This window comes from Cimex lectularius, unplaced genomic scaffold (assembly GCF_000648675.2).
Source record: "Cimex lectularius strain Harlan isolate CLEC.00 unplaced genomic scaffold, Clec_2.1 scaffold41, whole genome shotgun sequence".
Classification (NCBI taxonomy): Eukaryota; Metazoa; Arthropoda; class Insecta; order Hemiptera; family Cimicidae; genus Cimex; species Cimex lectularius.
In genome coordinates, this window is record NW_019393011.1 from 2,136,164 (window position 1) to 2,157,954 (window position 21,791).

The following is a 21,791-nucleotide window of genomic DNA, read 5'->3' on the forward strand; positions in this document are numbered from 1 at the left end:
TGGCAAAAAGGAGGGAAAATTCAAAAGGTGGGGTTGAGATGGGAAGTTAGTGTCCGAGTGGATCGAGGTCACGATAGCTCAAGTGGTAGAGCAGCGCGTATCAAGCCGAAGATCGTGGGTTCGAATCCCGCTCGTACCATTGACTTTTTTATCTCAACTAAAAACCTTAATTAGTTGTAATACTTATTTATAATATTCAGATGGTTCAATAATGCCTAAATTCAATAAATTGTGTAAAAACAAGATGATGATTGCTTATAAATGTTCCGTCATATTACGGTATGTGCATCTTACATCCTTTCTCGCTAAAAAAAAAAAAAAAAAAAAAAAAAAAAAAAAAAAAAAAAAAAAAAAAAAAAAAAAAAAAAAAAAAAAAAAAAAAAACAATTAACTATGTAGAATTTGAAATAGTACATCAAAAGTTTGTTTTAGTCCGAAAACTTGATAATGGGATAGCATGAACAAGTGGTTGAAAAATGGCTAATCATACTAAATTTAAATGAGATATAGTTGAAATATTAAATGTATTCGATTAATTAATAATTTAAACTAAAATTAATTATTTTTGCACACACGTTATTACTACCAGTTTGTTTCTTGCTCTCGAGCATTTCTGCCATCCGGTTCAACGATGGCATCCCTGGTTTTAAATTGTTTTCAAAAAGATATGTAAATTATTGTTTAGTCGTTTCCAATCTTTTTTATGTCTATCTTTGACAGACTCAGTAGTGATGATGGCGATAACTTTTAGCGTTTGTCAGATTAATCATAAAACATCAATGAATAAAACAACGATGATGAACAAAAGAAAATAATTTAAAAAAGCCAAACTACGGAAGTCCGAATTATAGAAAAGATATCACAAGATATAAGTTATCTATATGTATGAAACGAACGGTTTAAGTTGTTCTTGTTATGTCACGTCTTTGTTGCGACAAAAAAGTCAGTGTCACGAGCGAGATTCGAACCCACAACCTTCGGCAAAATACGCCGCTGCTCTACGACTTGTCACGATAGATCAATTTAGCTGAAGATCGTGGGTTCGAATCCCCCTGGTGACACTGACTTTTTTATCTCAACCAAGACGTGACATAAAAAGAATAATTAAATGAAGTAAGTAACTGGATCAATTGACCACTAAAACATAAATGGTTTTAACTTGTTTTGAATTTCAGTGTTTACATCTTTAAAGATAAATAATAAAGAGCAAAACTATCTTTTTGTAAAGGCTTTTCGCTAAAGAAATAATATGTGCATGTGTGTGTGTTTCTAGATAGTTACAATTAATAAAGGTTTTTAGTTGAGATGAAAAAAAGTCAATGGCACGAGCGGGATTCGAACCCACGATCTTCGGGTTGATACGCCGCTGCTCTACCACTTGAGCTATCGTGACCTCGATCCACTCGGACATCAACTTCATAACTCAACCCCACCTTATGAGTTTTCCCTCTTTTCCCCCTGACTTTTTTTCATCACAACTAAAAACCTTAATTAATTGTAATGATTTAATTGGTCAAGCGGACCACGAAATTAGTGAATTTCTAGATAGTGTTTTGAACTTATATGAAGTAATGTTATTTACATTGAAATGGAGTTTTGAAATATAAAGTTTAATCATAACATCCAAAAATATTTCCCTTGTGGACAAATTAAATTTTAAAAAATATATAATAACGTAACATCAGAGACATTTTCTTTTCTAGAGAATGACGGCGGTTTTCTAAGGCTTTCGACACCCACCATTATCAGGACAACGTAACTATATAAAGACGGCGTAACAATTACACGAGCCAAGTAGCGACAATGTTTTTCCAAGGGAAGCCCCTTTCCATTTGTTAACCGGCCCTTCTACAGCTTTTCTCCAAGTTTTCATATTCCCGACGATCTCGCCCTTTGTCTAAAAAATAACAGTCGTCAGACGATTCAAACAACCTCGTTACGTAAATAACGAGTAATGCTTTCAACTAGCCTTTATCTTAAAACAGAAAAAAAAAACTTCCAAAGATTATAAGCGACGCGGCACTTACCTCCTTGCACAACTTAATTATATAACGTATTTTTAAACGCAAAGAGACAAAGAGAAAGCTACAATTTTATTATAATTGTTTTAAGAATACTTTTTTATTTAATTGGCATACTCAATAAATAAGTATTAGGTATGATCAGTGTGTTGTTGACTATTTTTAAAATACAGGTTGTGCTAACATAGTGCAATCACAAATTCTTATTTACTCATAACAAGTAAAAAAGACACACGACAAATAAGCAGCGGCGTGCGAAATTTCTACATATTTCTTCGATTTAAACAATTACGATAATTACTATAAAATTAGTAATAAAATTATTTTATCAGCTTCTGATAACAAATAAGACCTGTTGTTGGACGTGCCAAAGTAACGTACGAATGTCATTGTGTACAAATACATTGTTCAATATACATTTAGCATGAAGTGAAATATTTAATTAATGTAATATAAAATACTTACTGAGTAAAGTAAACTAACGTACTTAAGTTTAATCTAAATCTCTGTAAACAGAAAACTAAGCTTTACCATCAATTAATGTTAAGTAGATTAATATTCATATCAAATTTATATTTGTTAAATGCCCGGCGGTTTTACTCGTTGCCCATAAAAAATTCTTTTCCAGACTTTTTAAGACCAGTTTTACCATAGCTGCGCTGATTTTACATTTTTTTGCTGGCGCTTTTCCGCGCCAAAGGTAGAACAAATATTGACATAATTTTGTTCTAACTTGCCAAATGTAGGGAAAATAATGGGGAAGAAATCAACAGTACGGCGTAAGAGAGCACAAATAAAAATGTTTAAACGAAAATAATTAATCTGGTAAAAAATCAGAGGTTTAAGCGTAATTTTCAAAGTGTAAAAATAAAGGAAACTAGATGTTGTTTTACAAGACATCATTGCAAGTAATTTAAATTAAATAAGAATGCATACCATTTTATTAAGAAAATTTATTTTACATAGATGAAAATGCAATAATCTTACCAAATTTGTTCCATTGAGAAGATTTGAAAAACATAATTTTGCGTGAAAATGCAATAATCACGCCCAATTTATTCCATTAAAAAGGTTTAGAAAACATAATTTGCCAGGGTCTTACTATACTGCCTTCTTCTCAATGTTAGTTATCGGATTAGTTCAATTTTCAATGGCTCCAAAATAAAAAAGTTCAAAGATCAAGATTTTTTTTTAATCGCATTGCATATAGTCAATTATGGATAAACAGACGGATGACCTTTTAATTGGATTAATTTATGATTGAATATATTATATTTATTCAAGAGCTAAATATTTCGTGTTTAATCACCCTAATGAACACACCAATTTATTGAAAGTAAATGAACATTAGTTATTATTATTATTGGGTTGTCCGGAAAATAATGCAGGATTTTAAGTTTTCATTAAAAAAAATCTATATAAAATANCGGTCTGGTGTGATGTAGGTTTCAGAAAAATATTTTCTTTATCGTGCCAACGTTTCGATCTTTATTGAGATCATCTTCAGGGCCTGGAATTTACAAACATTGTTTAAATTTAACAAATACATGTAGGATGTGAAAAATTGAATTTATACAATGCAAAAAAAATATTCTTTTAATACTCAATCAAAGTATTTCTACTCACTCAAAGTGTTTGTTTTCTGCGTAAGTGTGCCATTATTTTGTGTCGTGTTGAGAGTGCCAGTGAGATTTTGCTGTTTTATGTTTATAAACGTTGGATTTTGATTGGGTGGGGAAGGAAGTTGGTATAGAAAAGACATTTTTGTATAAGGAGTCGGCTTCTTTGAGGTAAAAGAGCGGACGAAGGGAAAAAATTAGTAATGGTTCGGCTAGATTATCCTTTCAGGATTACATAGACGGGGATAAATAGGAAAAGGAAAGCTAAATTGTTCAAAAATTAAACTATGTAAAAATGTTTGACGTGTGGAATGTGATGATGATGTAAGTATGTTATCGATATTAAATTTGAATAATGATATTGGCGTAGCTGCGACTGAGTTTACATGTATCTGTTCTGTAATTGATGCTGTGTTTATCTCTGTTTATGTAAACCATTTCTAAAAAGTTGCGTTTATGTTTGTTTTGTTCTGTGTGTAATATTTGTGTATTTTTAAAGTAGAAATTGTGTTGGTGTTCAAAATGGTGGGTAGCCAGTGCTGTAGGATTTTGTTTGGGTTTTATGCATTCATAGATATGTACTTTTACTCTCTTATCCAGACATTGAGATGTAATACAGATGTAAGTTGCCGGACAGTTGAAAAAATCGATTTTGTATATTACGTCAGATTTATTTGTTATTGGTGTGGAATCATTTATTTTGAAAAAAAGTGTTTTTCTGAAACCAACATTTCACCTGATCGCATCTCACTATTTCTGAATAATCTTGTATTAAGATGTTAAATTTTGTAAAAATTGGGGTAGTTGGAATCGGAAGACTCAATTAACAAAAAAATATCTGGATTTCGATCACTGACGTTACTAACTTTTCAAATCTATTCCTATATGCACACCTGCAGGTTAAAATTCCATAGGTTTAGATTTATTAAACATGCAGAACATAGTTTGCAACATAGCTCGTAATAAATGAGCAATCTTTATAAAAATTAAATTGAAAAATTGAATTGATTGAACAACATACTCACTCCTATATTTTTCATTTTTATAAGCAATGTAAAAATACTGCTTTATTTTTGAATTTATTCGCTTCCTCTGTTTATTCCAGTTTAATCCCTAATCAAAAATTACGCCTAAATCCTTAATTTCTTTGACAAGCGCGTGAACAATCATATTAGTGATCAAAATTTGTGTTAGATTTATTATTATTATATTGCAGGGAAGATTTATCGAACATGACGAAATATCCGTAAAACAAGTTGTTCATACTTTCATCATTATTATCACCGCAAAACATCTGAAAATCTTCCTACTCTAGAATAATTTTACAAAGTCCTTTTCAAAAAACAGTCCTTTGAAGATTTCGGTTTCTTCCTATTTTTAATGAGATATTTTTGGTAAAAACCTCGTGAAACGAAATCGTTTATTTTTTGTCTATACGTTGGATTTTGAAGGGGTGGGGAAAAATACAACGTATATAAACATAAAACAGCAATATCTCACTGGCACTCTCAACACGACACGCAAGAATGGCACAATTACTCAGAAAACAAACACTTTAAGTGAGTAGAAATACTTTTATTATATGTAAAAAAAAATATATCTATTTGCATTGTATAAATTCACTTTTTTCCACATCCTACATGTTTTTGTTAAATTTAAACAATGTTTGTAAATCCCAGGCCGTGAAGATGATCTCAATAAAGATCGAAATTTTGGCATGATAAAGAAAATGTTTTTCTGAAACCTACATCTCACCAGACCGCATCTCACGATTTCTGAATAATTGTAATATAAATTTTGAACCAAGTATTTTATACTCACATAAAGTGTGGTGCTATTCTTGTGGTGTTATATTGGTTACACGACTTCAACAAATTACGAAACAACGGGTCACTAAAAAACACACATTATTATGTTGTATTCATTTACAAGCTCTCTATCTTACAAATATAAATATATCATCAATAGTTCCAAAGGTTTTACTTTTTTTTGTCATTTACCGTTTTAAAAAATACTTTTCCATTCAGTATTCTCTATATTAGGATTACCCAAATAGGTATAAAATGTATCACCTGTATACCTTATAATATAATCATATTTTACAGCCTGTTACTTCCAAATTGTCCAAAACACATCTTTCTCCTCCGTTTATCCTATTTTCACTGGTGTCCTGCAAAGTAGTGTACTCGTTCCGCTCCCTGCACAATTTACACGGCTGATCTATCCACTTAAACTACATGTCCCTTGGCCCATGAACATCAAAACTCAGCTTCGATCCCTGTACAGCTTCACGTAATTTATAAAATTACTTACATTGAATCCAAGCGAGGTAGTTTTCCCGAATAAAATTCAGAAACTGGAACTGATCAATAATGATAAATGTGGCTATGGTCTTGAAACCTAGTCTGGCACAAGCAATTAAGATAGCAGGTAGCCCCTCGTAATGGCAGTAAGTATTTAAAAAGGATAGGTATACCATTAACGCAAAAAATGGAGTAATGCAGAACTTCCATTCAAGGAGAGTCACTATTCTAGGAACAGAGTGCTGCTAGCAACAGATGAAAGCAATACCATAAATTCAACAAGATGGTTGTAAATTCTACTGACTTTAGCAGGGGAGTTCAAGTCCCGTATTACTTCTTTAGAATTTTTCAAAGATTGACAAGACATTGACTTTGGTGGACGGTACTCGCACCAAGGAGATCACGAGCGGGGTTGCCCAATAGTTCAGTCATAGGTCCTGAACTATTGAACGTTTCGTATGACTGCATTCATCGAGCGAAAATGTATGAAAGTACATTTTAGAGGCAATGCCGATGACATTGCTGCACTAATCGTAGCGAGAGAGAAGAAAACGAGCCGAAAAAGCTGAATCAGGGACGAGAGACTTGGGTTGAGCCTGATCGCCGAAAAAACGTAATTTGTACTTTTCACCCCATAGCACATTTCATTATAGAGAGTCGGATGATGGAGCTATAGTAAAAAAGGTTGCAGTAAAGTGTTTAGATGTCAAGCTGGATACCAATATTTCCTTTGGGGATCACATCCAACGTGATTCGGAAAAGGCTTCCAAAATCACAAGGCCCCTTCGAAGGGTGATGGCCAATAATGAGGTCTCTCTGAAGGAATACGCCTTTTTTATGTCACTGACTCATGTTCTACGGTTGCGAGGTATATACTGAAGCGCAAAAAAAGGATGACTGCTATCCACTGAAGTACAAAGCATAAATGGTGAGATTAGCAAGCTCCTCCGAACTGTTTCTGAACTGTCAATTTTGGTGGTCGCGGGAGTGATCCCTATTGATCTAATGGGCTTGGATCCCATTATGGTTATTAAGGAAGCAAGGGGAAGTCAACTATATTATCCCCCTGACTTGACACGAGTTTTCATCACTTTTCATCAGCAAGATAAGGAAAATGGAATACCCCATTTCGTTGGATCTTTGGAAACTCCCCGTTGGATGACGCCAGAGCGCTTTGAATTGGAGACAATCATAAGACAAATCACGCCAGAAAATATCGTAGTCAGAAGAGGGTCTCGCATCGTCTGGGACAAAATGGCGGCCATCATAAAAATGGTGCTATGCAAAAACGTCATGCTAGACAGCTACTGGAGATTGAGCTGAATAGGTGATGAATTGGGTGTAAAAGGTGGGTGTAAGTTTCACACACCGGGAGTGCTTGATAGCCAATTGGAATATCAGCTTCGTCCCCCTCGTAGGGAAAGGAAAAAAGTGAAAATATATGTCCATGGTAAGTAGGTGTAGTTTCAATGTCATAGTTTGACTTTACTTACAAATATAAAACACATAATTCATATTTAAAAAATAAATTAAAAAATATTCTTGTTAAGAAATATTACAGAAGTATTTAAAATTATCAAAATGTGATTCGTATAATTAAAGTAGAGAAACAATCAATCTGTGACATTTAGAAGCAATTTCACCATTGATCGATTAATTTTTTAATTAAATAATTTTGGCATCCCGAACTATCTCCAATAATTGCCCAAGGAGATTGAAGCGGCAGTGGCCTCGCGACCTGTTGGTGATTCTTCACACCCGAGTACACTTAGTTCCCAGATTTTATCTTTTTTTCCAATTTGTATATGTCAACAATTTTACTTTTTATAGTATAAGATAAATACTGATGTAAAAAAAATATTGAATCAGCTGAGATATGCTATTTATTATTTTAACTGCTTAAACTTTTAAAGGACAAGCATTTATTTGTGTGTAAAACTATTTATTTCATTGTTTTTGTTTTAATTTATTTATTTATTATGTGATGTTTACTTATGTATTTATTATATAATGTGTATATGATTGTACTACTGCTGTATGCTTAAAGCAAAGCAATATAATAAAAAAGGACACTGAGAAATTAGTCTTTAAAAAAGTTTTGCAAGTCCCGAGGTCGTGACAAATTTTTACGCCGTAATATTCGTAAAATAGGTAGGGCAAGAACTGAAGTGTATAAAGTTTCTCTTCGGCAGTCTAAAATTCCCTCTCGTGGAGTTGTGAAAGTCATATAATTTTCGCCATCACAAGTTTTCCACTTTTCAACTCGAGTGTATTGCTTGCTCGGATACCGGTGACCGTGTAATGTATCTCCAGGAAATTAGCAAGTTAATGCGGTTTTTAATTAGAGCCTAATTGTAGATGGTTCCTCTCACGTTTCGTATTCAATGGACTTATTTCGTACCATAAGCTCTTAATGACGTAATCACGTGTATTGTGAGCCTCACGCGACTTAACAATTGGAATCGCCGTTAGTCTTATATTTGCTCAATGGGAATTTTCGTTCCGCCTACTTCTTTCACGTCGGATTTGAATGCTGGAAGATATTTATATTCAATTTTTGTGAAGTCAAGGAACAAAAGAACCATTGAATACAACAACTCTATTATCTCACGAAACCCTTTTTTTCCTGGAGGTCAAATTATTCCATCAAAGCAATTATCCTATTTTTTTCTTCAACAATAGATATACAATTTCTGTCATAATTGATTGATTTACAATTTCCACAGTCGAGGGATTTTTGTAAAGATAAACTCCACATGCGATAAACTTAAAACATAAGAAAAGAACTTTTAAACTTTATCCGATTTGCACTTAAAACTTGTCCTACATTGTCATTTACTTACTTCTCTCACATAAGAATGAGAATTGTCGGCGGACGTAATTTCTAACAAATCAAATTGGCAAACTTTAGCTTTATATGAACGAAAAATTTAATAAGTATTCGATTTTGTTGCTTTCAAGCTGTTACAACAAAACAAATAAAGTGTGCACAGCAATGACAATAACGAGAAAAGGAATTTTTAATAAAGGCACCACTCACCTAAAGACTGGAAATTTCTTGGAAAACATTGAATAAAATTAAAGTGAAAATTTAGTTGTATTTAACATTTTTATGTGACAATAATTCTGCTTTAATTTGGAAGTGATTAAAGAAAATATAATAAAAAAAGAAAATTCTTTTCTTCAAGATGTACTTCAACTTATTTCATATATTCCTTAATTCACTAATTTAGTGGTCCGCTTGACCAATTAATACATGACAATTAATTAAGGTTTTTAGTTGAGATGAAAAAAGTTAATGGCACGAGAGGGATTCGAACCCACGACCTTCGGCTAGATACACCGCTGCTCGACCACCTGAGCTATCGTGATCTCGATCCACTCGGACATCAACTCCCCATCTCAACCCCACCTTATGAGTTTTCCCTCCTTTTAGCCATTTTTCAAATGTCGTGTAATCGGTTTGGATTCTCGACGACAATTGAAATGGCGACGGAGAGCCTTAGTGAAGTGTACTTCATTTTTAAATCATTAATTCACTAATTTAGTGGTCCGCTTGACCAATTAATACATGACAATTAATTAAGGTTTTTACTTGAGATGAAAAAAAAATTAATGGCAGTTAGTATATATTTAAATAATTTAAATTATCTATTATACAACATATATACAACATTAAGATTATTATTTAATGGTGCACCTTAAACATCATCTAAAATATTAAACATCTCAAATACAGCATTTTTAAATTATTCCTTTCAATCTAATAAATCTGTATTATTGCAGGTTGTTATAAAAATATAACATTTTAAATTTTCCGATGCAATTGTTTTATTTAAAAAAAGAAAGTCAAGATAGTCATGTTGTTAAACAATATGAACATTTGTTAAAGGTCATAAAATAAGTCTGTTTAATTTTTTTTTACGGCAAAAACAACGAAAATATTCAAGTACTTTTAAACAAATTTAATCAACAATACAAGAAATATTTTCTTCCGTGTTGCCATTTTTCTTGTAATTTTTTTTAATTCCGTCCTAGCAGAATTTCTCAGGTTTTTGATCGATGAACTCCTCGATGATTTCTTTTCTGCATTCTTCAAGTATTTAAAGAATTCACTACTTTCGTGGTCCGCTTGACTAATTAATACATGACAATTAATTAAGGTTTTTAGTTGAGATGAAAAAAGTTAATGGCACGAGAGGGGATTCAAACCCAAAAAAATGGCAAAAGGAGGGAAAACTCATAAATCCAGGCTGAGATGAGGAGTTGATGTCCGAGTGGATCGAGGTCACGATAGCTCAGGTGGTAGAGCAGCGGCGCATCTAGCCGAAGGTCGTGTGTTCGAATCCCTCTCGTGCCATTAACTTTTTTTCATCTCAACTAAAAATCTTAATTAATTGTCATATTTAAAGAATGTTGGATTAGTTAATGTTTGTCGTTTTTGATCAATTGCTATCTTTAATCGGTCCAATTGTGTATAAACCTTCTATTTCAGCACATCCGAAAGTAACATCCATGTAACCTTCTTCGGGCGTAATGTGGCTTTTGAAGTTTTTAAATGTAAATCGCTGCGTTTTTCCCAGGATTTTTCTCTGTGTACATTGTTCGAAAGGACTCAGTTATCAATCTTTTTAAATTTCGGATGTTTCTTTCAGATTACAGATAGAGATGCGGTTTTTCTCCGTCAACATAGTTCTAATTCCGACAAACATACCCAGCTGCACTCAGATCGCATTGAAATATAAACTTAGATATATTAAAGGCATCTGCGGTGTCTCGTCTCATTGAGTGTGAATTATTTGTGACAAAAGTTTGGATATGAACATCTTCAATGGTTGAGGAACGTACCAGGGCGCTTTGCGTCTTCCAAAGCAAAATGTCTGCTTCTCAACTGAGAAAACCACTTGGAGGGGGACCGCGGTAGCCGAGTGGTTAGCATGGGAGACTCTCGCGCCGCGGTCGTGGGTTCGATTCCCACCGTCGCCTCTGGCCCTTTTTTCCCGATAACCCCTAATTTGAACAACATATATAAGAATTCGTCATGGCTAATATGCAAAGATCATAAGGCAAAAAAAAAACATTCCTTTCTCCCGAAGCGCCATCGCCACACACATCACAGCTGCTGTTTTCCCTTTGAGGTTACAAAGAAATTATTATATTTCGTGGTTCGATTGATGAAATAAATTCTTTTCAATTAATTAATCTTTAAGTAAGGTATTGGTTGAGGTAAAAATGTCAGTGTCACGAACGGGATTCGAACCCACGACCTTCGGCTTACGCCGCTGCTCTACCAGTTGAGCTATCGTGACTTCGATCCACTCGGACACCAACTTTCCACTTCAAACTACTTTTCGAATTTTCCCTCCTTTTTGCCATTTTTCAAATGTCGTGTAATCGGTTTGGATTCTCGACGACAATTGAAATGGCCACGGAGAGCTTTCGTGAAGATATACTTCGTTTTACTAATTAAAACCATTATATTTCTTGGCCCAATTGACAAACTAACTTTTTCAATTAATTAATCTTTATGTAAGGTATTGGTTAAAATTAATCCTGCTCGTGACACTAAATTTTTCATTTCAACCAATATCTTACATAAAGATTAATTGATTAAAATAACGCCTTATTTTTTCTTCCATTTTAATTTAACTAAATAATTGTAAATTGAAAAAATACATCATGAACAACTTTACTTTATCCTTTTTATGAGTGCGTAAACAAAAAAAAAACTAAATAAACATTGCCTAAAACACAATACTGCGAAAATCGAATTATAGAAAATAAAATACGTCGTTTATTTCCAAATCAGTATTTCGTGCCAGTTGGGAAATTGTTTATATAAACATTTTGCAAAGAGGATGTTAAATTAAAGAAAGAGCAGTCGATTCAATTGCACATTATATACAAATTTAAATGCAAATATATTCGAACGTGTCGTTATCTCTAATCTAGCAGAAATGGTATGACAACCACCCTTCACTAATCTTTCATTAATATGATATTTGTCATGAGATGATGTAAGGGGTTAAGCAGTTATTGTTCAACTGTATCCCTTGCTATTTCTATCACGCATTTCCAAGATATTAAACAATTTTGTTTCAAATTAAGTATTTCACCAATAAATCAAGTCTAGCTGTTTTTCTTAAGAAAAAAGAATTTTCTTCCCTGTTTTTGCCTTGAGCTTTAGTTGGCAAGCGTACGCTACGATTTATTAAAACTTGTTTCCTTTGCACGGAGAATTTTACATTAAAAGAAAATCATCCCTAAAAGAAATTATTATTACAATATGAACCGACTTTTTCGATCAGAAAGCTATCAAAGGGATGAAGATGGTAAAGGGGGGGATTATCGGCCTGAAAGATATTAGCAAAAGTTATTAAACCTGCCTGAGAGTATTTTAAGTTCGGAAACGTTACAAAGTGCCTGGAAGGCACGGCGATGCTTTTGAATATCAAAAGAGGTGAAGAGTGTGTAATATTAATTATATTATTTATTTTTAACTTCTAATTTTTTTACATTATGCAGTATTTAAACTTATAAATGTTAAACCGATTTATCAAATATGTGTTTCTTAATTTGTTGAAATCGTGAGGAGCGGTCAAGAATGAGGTAGTTTAAAAAAACACTTTTTTTTATTTTTTCCCAACGTTTCGACCTTTATTCGGGTCATCTTCGGGGCATAAAAAGTGTATTAAAATTGTTTATTTTTTGCTAAAATATAGTTCTGTAGTTGTAGGGTTTGAACAAATAAAACACGCTTGGTTTTGATTTAAACATACGCTATTTCAATGTAGTAAGCTGAGGTTTTGTGCATAAAAAATAATTACAGGTCCGTTGTAAAAAAAAAAAAGTGCTATATTCTATCAAGTATCTCATAAATTTTTCATGCAAAATCATTTATCAACACAATGCGAAGTCATCTGCATATAAAGACAGTTGATAATTTCAATTTGTGCTCCTTTGAAAATTCAGATAAAGGAATTTCGTTATAAGTTTGTTGTTATTTTTGGCATATTAAAACTTGAAAAGATAAGGGAATATTCATATGAAATATTTTTACTGCTGGAAAGAAACATTTGTTGGTGCTATTGTTTTGGTGTCATATTGGTACTGGTTCACAACACTTTCACACAAAACCAATATGACACCACAAGAATAGCACCACACTTTATACCCTGAAGATATTAGACCCGAATAAAGGTCGAAACCTCTGCAAAAAAAGTGTTTTTCTAAACTACCTCATTCTTGACCTCTCCTCATGACTAAAACAAAGCATTTATCAAACATACATCAAATACATTTTATTTAAATTTTAAATATTTCAGCAATAATATCGTTTAATAGCAATTCTTCTTTCTAGGACCACCATTACAGCGAAATTCTGTGAAATTCTAATTTTTAATTAACCACTTGTTTATATAAGATTATTGAATATTCATTAAGCAACAAATACACATAATGCAGTACCTACTTTATTATTTGTTTATTTAAATAACGTTAATTTAATCAACCAAAACTTTTCCTTATAATTCCGTGTTAAAATAAATTATGATTTTTATATCTCGGTTTAAAGGGTTTATATATTATATCAAAAGTAGTGGTAAAACATAGAAAAATAGTTTTTTATTACATTTTGTGTGGTGATTAGTGACCGTTAATCGATAAATATTCAGAAATCGTGACCGCATCATATGAACATATTTTTAATACAATATTTGTAATTTTACATGCGTAATTGTGTCGTTTGAGTCACTTGTAGAAAATGCCAAGTAGCAATACTCCTTCACACTGAAATCTCCTCAATCTCCATTAAAAGAAAAGGTCTCGTGGCCACTTCCGCTTCCATCTTCTTGGAAGATTTTCGGGCAGGGTTGTTACTGATAACTGTCGTACTAATAGATTATCGTGTATGTTCAGTGATTGCTGTTGATGAATAGAAATATTGCACAACTATAATTTAATTGGACGATAAAAAAATTTAACTTTCAAGAAACCTACTAAAACAGACAGCGTACTGTGGAAAAGAATAAGTTAAAATACATATTGTAAATCTGATTTTAATTATTTTTAAAGGTAGAATAGTAATGTAAACCTAAGGGACTGGACTATTAAACATTAACTGTCTCAAGATTACCGACTATCCCGAGGCAGTAAATGTTTAATATGCTTATTTTCCAGGACGCTGAAGTAGAGTTCTCTGCAGACCTGCATATGCAATTTTTGGAGGGGGATGTACATAAAAGGGACCTTGTTAATTCCTTTTGTATTGTCTCACTAATCCGGTCTAGCTAAGTTTAGCGTACCTCAGGATTAAGAATAACAAGGAAAGGGAAGAATGCCTAAATCTTCTTAATGTTAGAGAAGCTAACTACAAGCAGCTCACGCAGGGTAGGCTCATAAACGTGATAACATTCTTTCATCTGTTAATCACAGCTGTAAAAATTGCTTTTAAAATTGTGTATTTCTTTGCCAAAATATAGTTTTGTAGTTGTACGGTTTGAACAAATAAAATACGCTTGGTTTTGATTTAAGCCATACGCTATTTCAATGTAGTAAGCTAGGGTTTTGTGCATAAAAAATAATTACAAAAAAAGTGCTTTATTCACCATGCGAAGTCATCTGCATATAAAGACAGTTGATAATTTCAATTTCAGATAAAGGAATTTTGTTATACGTTTGTTGTTATTTTTGGCATATTAAAACTTGAAAAGATAAGAAAATATTCACATGAAATATTTTTACTGCTGGAAAGAAACATTTGTTACCCACTTTCTACCCTTTTGGAGTAGAAGGGATTTTTCCCTTTTCCACTTAAACTTTGATATTATGTGCCCGGGAACGGTTAATCGTTTTCTCTAATTGATTTATGCTTCTTTACTAAAGCAAATAATTATTCGCATGGTAATATCGAGGTCTTAATTGGCCAAGAATGGCTTCCCTAGACACCATTTTTTTCTAGATATTGCAGAGCAGTTCTCTACACATCTGACAACAATCATTCTCTAACTGTTATCTTACTGGAGCATGTCCTCAATATCTGAGTTAGTTCTATTTTTTGTTAAGTATATTTTTTTCTTCGTTATAAATAATTTATCCATGTAAACAATTTAAACAATTCTACTATTGGTTAATTAACAATAATTGTTATCAATTGTTATTGTTGTCAATTATTGATCACTCGTATTTTATTAACTACAAGTTATAAAATTGCAGTTTAAAATTTTAGATGTATCGACCATTTTTTATTCACGAATAATCTGGATCTCGGTACAGTCTGGATAAAAAACAAATTCAATTCTCACTGCCAAGCATTCGACCTATTTTAAGGTCAACATCAGCGTATAACAATCTTAAATTTATTTTTTTTTTTCAATTCTTTTATTATTATTATTTATTTAGTAGGATTGTTTTGCCCTAATGATAGCCTTAAAATAGATTGGAACTAATAATTAAATTTCATTATTATAAATGAGATTTACTGCGTAAGTACGTGCTGTAACTTACAACAATTACTGTTATGAGAAAATAATAAATTAAACTATCCTTGTTTTATTTTTCTATGCCAATATAGAAGTTCGGTGATAGACTGAAGATGATATTTTGGGTTACGACTTTTTGCCATTCTATGCCAAAGACATACATTTTTCTTTTTGGAAGTACTACCTTTTTCAAATTATCCATATGAATTATATCCATATATTATTACATAGTGTAAAATAATTCACAATCGAAAAAGAAAAACAAAACTAAAAGTGGTAATCCTTTAAAAAATATATTGTGTTTAAAGAAATGAATGATTAATTTTGAAAACTAATAATTTTCAATTTTTGATAACTGGTCAGAAGTAAATAAGTAAAAGAAAAACATTAAAAATTCAATTAGTTTGCCTGTAGTTTCGAGTCATTATTGTTCCTTCTTCTCATTATATTTATATTTGTTCTTAAAGTTAATTATAATGTTAGTTATTTCCGTTATAACTTTCACTTTTATAAATTCGTTTTGATATTTTTTGATAAAGGTGAATGTTGGAATGGTAGATGGAATTAATGCAAAGGTAGATTAAGTTTAGAGCCTAATGCCAATTTCTCAGTTAAGAATTTATTTAAAGGTATTTTGTTATTTTTTGTTAGATTAAAATTTTATTTGAACAATTTTGTCAGTTTTTATTAATATTTTTCTTACTTCCTTCTCTAAATATAATCTCTGTTTGTCTTTGAATATATTCATTTTATGTTTAGGTATATGTTTCATTCAATGTTTTTTCTTGATATATATATATATATATATATATAAATGGTAGGCAATAGAATCCTTTTGCAGATAAAAAAATGAGTTGGTTTCCAATGAGAACAACCCTTATTATTATTTTTGTGTGGTGTTTAGTGACCGTTAGACAATGATTATTCGGAGATCTTGAGATGCGGTCTGGTGTGACGTAGGATTTAGAAAAACATTTTCTTTATCGTGCCAACGTTTCGATCTTTATTGAGATCATTTTCAGGGCCTGGGATTTATAAACATTGTTTGAATTCCAAGCCCTGCAGATGATCTGAATAAAGATCGAAACGTTGGCACGATAAAGAAAATATTTTTCTAAAATCTACGTCACACCAGACCGCATCTCACGATCTCCGAATAATCTCACTATTATTGTTCTTTAGAAGATGTAAATGGCGCGTCAAAATCACCAAAAACGTGGCCTCATTAAAAAGACCCATTTTTAAGTTAAAAGATTCAGTCGACAAGTGTTTCAAATCAGGGTCAATATGTAAAATAGTGTTTGTAACGGCATTAACGGAGAGACATTGTATTATTTGAATCGAAGATGTTATCACCATCAATATGCAGTAGACATTGGGAAAGATGATGAAAAACATTGTCCCGTCATGCTGGGCAAACTCTAATTTAATTTTTATGAAATACCAATCGTAAAAAGGTAAAATACCAACGCCAAACGGCATTTTTATAAAGTATTTATCAAGAATGACATTAAATCTCTGAAAGTTGATAAGGTGTGTTGATCTGCGAGTCTATGACCTGAACGTATGCAGGGTTTGTGCCATCTTCAGGGCGAAAGATAGGATAACAAAAATGCATTTGATTAACATCAAAACCCCGGGAATATACATGGACTCAAACTAAATTTTGCCGGTTCAATAATAAATCCCTTAATTACAAAACTGCCCACAGATGATAATGCTTCTAAATTAGGGCTTTTATTGAATAATGAATAACTAAAACCAAAATTTAAAGGGCGTCAATATATTGATATAAGTTCCACTAGTGGGAAAGTTTTTTCATTGCGTTGGTTGCTATGCTTATTTTTAGGTTTTTTTAATAGGTTGAATCAGAAGACAATTCTTTCCTCCACTGTGACCTTAGCAAGTCTATTGTTGAACCCATATAGCTATACCTTGGAAAGTGCGCTATTCCTTATAAAACTGTACACTATCCTTGGTGCCTCTGAATGAAACTTCTTTGGTATGAGAAAAGAAAGCAAAGCATATGTGCCGATTTTTCAGGTTCCTCCTGTCAGAGTCGGCATGTTTCTGTTTCAACTTTGCCCATCTTCTTGATACAGTTAAGAGGACCGTGACATGTATAGTGGCCTATAATTTTCCTGAAATCCTGCCTGCTAAAAGAGAGGAGTTCCTTCGCCTTCCGTTTGAAGAGATTTATAAATCTCTTACATTTCCTCATACCTGGACTGCTTGTCCTGTGTTTGAGTTTTTCTTTCTCAATCCATTTTTCCAGTAACAATTGAAGCACACACACACAACGAAAGACTTAGTTGTGGGGTCTGGTATCGGGGGTGGGAGGGTTGTGCCCCTTTTTGGTTAGGTTGTCAGCCTGTTCATTTTCAACCACGCTTTCGTGTCAGGGAACCTTTTTTATGGTAATTTTGTTTTGCTTTCCCAGAGCCATTAGGCAATTTAGGCACTCCCAGACAAGTTCGGAGTTGAAAACATACACATTTAAACCCTTTCTGGCTGAATGGCTGTTTGAGTGTGTCTGTGCACCTTTCGTAATTTTCTTTATTAAAAACTGTGCACGGAGTTGTATTGCATGAACTTCAGCTTGGGAAATCGTTGGGGTCAGACCAGGCGGCTTTGATAGGGTTAAGTTCGGCAATATTTTCCCAAAGCCTACACTATGTTCCACCTTCGATCCCTTCTTGAAACTTGGGGGTCACCTTTTTTCCCTATTGTCTATGTCCGGAAGGGTCTGTCAAAATTTAGCTTTTCTCTCGTTTTGTCAGACACCGTTGTAGCCATCTGCTTTATTTTAATTCTTGTTAAAATTTTGTGATGGCTTCTTCTTAGATTTGGTTTTGTTTCTTCCTATCTCAAGGAGCCTGTTGGCACTCTCAAAATCCACATTTTGTACATAGACTTGTAAGGATGCGACGTCCCATCCTGCAGTTTCCGTTGCGTTAGTGTGGCAGGTATGCATTGCTCCTGTAATAATGAGACACGCCAGTATTTGTTGACTTCGTATTCTTTGGCATAAAATTAGTGACCGTTAGTCGATGATTATTCGGAAATCGTGAGATGCGGTCTGGTGTGATGTAGGTTTCAGAAAAATATTTTCTTTATCGTGCCAATGTTTCGATCAAATAAATGTAGGATGTGAAAAAAAGTGAATTTATACAATGCAAAAAAATTATATTAATAAATACATAAAAATATGTAAACTTAAAACAGCAATACCTCACTGGCACTCTCAACACGACACGCAAAAATGGCACAATTACGCAGAAAACAAACACTTCGAGTGAGTAGAAACACTTTGATTGAATAAAAAAAATATTTTTTGCATTGTATAAAATCACTTTTTTCCCCATCCTACATGTATTTGCTATATTTAAACAATGTTTGTAAATCCCAGGCCCTGAAGATGATCTCAATAAAGATCGAAACGTTGGCACGATAAAGAAAATGTTTTTCTGAAACCAACATCACACCAGACCGCATCTCACGATTTCCGAAGAATAATTCTTCCTAAGTTTATTATTTTAAAACATTTCTGTTAATTATTTGAATTATTCCATTGTCTCATCTCTATCTGTCTGGGTGTCGCCTTAGAAGAAACGTCAGCCGGTGAAAATATTTTGCAATTAGGACAAACTAATTGATTAATTACACTATACGTTAATTAGTCAATTAATTAATAGCAAATTACATTATTAATTAATTTATGTTGCTAAGCGTTAATTTGCTAAGTTTTACGATTATTGCTTGATGTTTTCAATTGTTTACTCAATTAAAGTTGAATCTATTAAAAATTTAAAGCAATAAACAATTCATTTCTTAAGTAAGATCTTTAAACTTTTCGCCATTACTTCCTTTCTAACTTTAGTCAAGATTCAATTTTGTCAAATCAATTTAACACCCGAAAAGGTTTTTAATAAGAAACACGCAGCTATGAATAAAGAAAAGTTATGTTAATTGAGTTAATCTTCTTAATTATTTGCGTGTAAGTAAAATGTTTTCTATATTTTTTTTAACTTTTTAAAAGAGTTTTTAGATTAAGAAGTATCGTAGAAATATTTAATAACAGATATAGTTAAATTGGTTTAATGGTTTTCACTCATACCGTTCGTAAATATTACTAAAACAATGTACTGATTGTTAAAAGAAAATATTTATTTTAAAAGACGCTAATGGAACGAAGAAAAGCCCTCCATTCTCTCTAATATCATAAATAATCGTATTGATTCCATATAAACCCACGGTTTGACTATATTAAACGCCAGTTTTATCGTTTAAAACTAATAATTAAACTGTCATTTTCAGGTGGAGGATTACAAGATCTGCCGACGTCACACAGCTACTGGGAACAGCCATTTACACAACCTTATTTTGACAATTCTACAAAACGAGAGGTAACGACAACCGTAGGGCAAAGTGCCTATCTGCACTGCAGGGTTCGCAACCTTGGAGACAGAGCAGTAAGTGTTTATTTTCAACATACTTCTCCTCAACTACTATAACGAGTTGATTAAAGATACTAGTAATAAGATTATATAATAAAAAATCGATATTGTTTCTAACAAACTGTTAAAAATAATTATTTCAATTTATGAACACGAATGATTTATTTTTATTGCAAAACTGTTTTGTGTTGTTGTATTGTCGCAAAAATACATCAATACAAACATTGAGATTCAAACTAATCTATAAAGATTGATTACATTTAGGGTGAGTTGTTTTTTTTAAATCGAAACAGGTTTATAGGCGAAAAAGTTTATTAAATTATTTAAGATGTTATTATGTTCTGTTATATTATAGTGAAATATAATTAAATCATCCAGTTTTAGTTAAATCTTGACGGTAGGTTTTACAAAGTTTTGCACACTAACTCACCGTGTGGTAAAAGTACGTTTGAAATATTACAAAATGAATCAATCCGTACAAATAATTAATACATATTCCGCATTGCGTTATCCAGCGAAATATACGTGCGAATTGTACGCGTCAATAAAACATGTGTTTCATTTTGAAACTCATTCTCGGCTTAGGCAAAAGGGATGAGAAGATATCTAAAATATTACTTTTTTATGCCAATAAGCAGTGAATAATGGCGACACTCGATCATGTCTGCTGGTCCTTGACACAACTTTGTGCCAACACTTTGGAATCTGATATCACAAGTTGAATTGTTACTTTAACGCTGTGACGTTTATTTATGGCTCGCCTTAAATCAATGTTTTCTAAATTATCGAAATGTTTATTGGCTTATTATAAAATATTGCCTGACTAAGGTTACTGTTTGCTTACCGAATGCAAATATTTAAAAAAACAACCACTTTACTTTTAATTTAAAAAAGCATTTAGAAATAAAACTTCTTCATAATATTGATAAATGATATTGATCATCCAATTGCAAAACACTATTTATAACAGTGATCAGATCGGGACAATAATTTGTTCTTTCGGCGAAAAGATTAGAATAAAAAAATTCAAAATTTAACTGATTGTCAGTGCTTTTTAATGCATAATTTCTCAACAGATTTGTCAATTTCCTTATGTATTTAAATGTGGTAAATTTAGCCGTTTTTTAATGAGATTGTGTACATTATTTAGTTGATTTTGTTTAAAAAAATATCTACATCGGATAGACAGGACGTTATCTCCGTATTTAAAAAATGCAGATACGAAAAACATACAAGATTATTTAGGCATAAAGACAGTCAAGCAACATTACTCACGACAAAAACCCATCCACACAGTCCATTAACATGAAACTACTACACAACCTCCCAAAGGAAGAAAAATTAACATTCTTGAAAATTTGAATGTATATAATTATATCTAACAATAAAAAAACTCTTAATCAGAAAAATTGACAATTCATTACACCAATCAACTTGACAAATATCAAATGATCGCAAAGAATGTCAGGGAAAATAAAAACACGCAGAATGAATCCAACAAAGGCACCGACAAGCAAAACCACTAACACATTAAAATAACTCCGTGATCGTTTTTAAAAAGATAGTTCCTACTCACATTAAGTTGTTTTGCAACGATCCGGATTTCGAGCCTTTTAGCTCATCATCAGGTCTAAAGACAAAGTAGACAACTTGGCAAAAAGCGGGGTTTACCAACTCAATGGTAATGATTGTGATATTAAATATATAGGACAAAGCGGTAGAGAAATAAAAACAAGAGTAAAAGAACACTTGCCTAAATCGAGCAAATTTTCGGAATTTAAGGACCATCTAAAAGAAAGATTTAAACATAATTTCAATTCAAATCAAAATACAAGAGTGTTACATAGTTTCGACAAAGGGAAAGAATTAGATTAGTTTGAGAAATTTGAAATTAAAAAATGTAAAATTGAAC

General features: G+C 32.3%; 1 protein-coding gene across 3 annotated transcripts in view; it reads left to right on the plus strand.

Annotated features, from left to right (window-relative positions):
- Positions 1-21,791, plus strand: part of LOC106663794 (hemicentin-2) — a 653,163-nt gene that overhangs the window by 543,960 nt on the left and 87,412 nt on the right. For all 3 annotated transcript variants that reach the window (XM_024229781.1, XM_024229783.1, XM_024229784.1), the window contains one exon: positions 19,740-19,894. In XM_024229781.1, the coding sequence (XP_024085549.1) occupies positions 19,740-19,894 (155 nt within the window). The remainder of the gene's footprint in view (positions 1-19,739; positions 19,895-21,791) is intronic.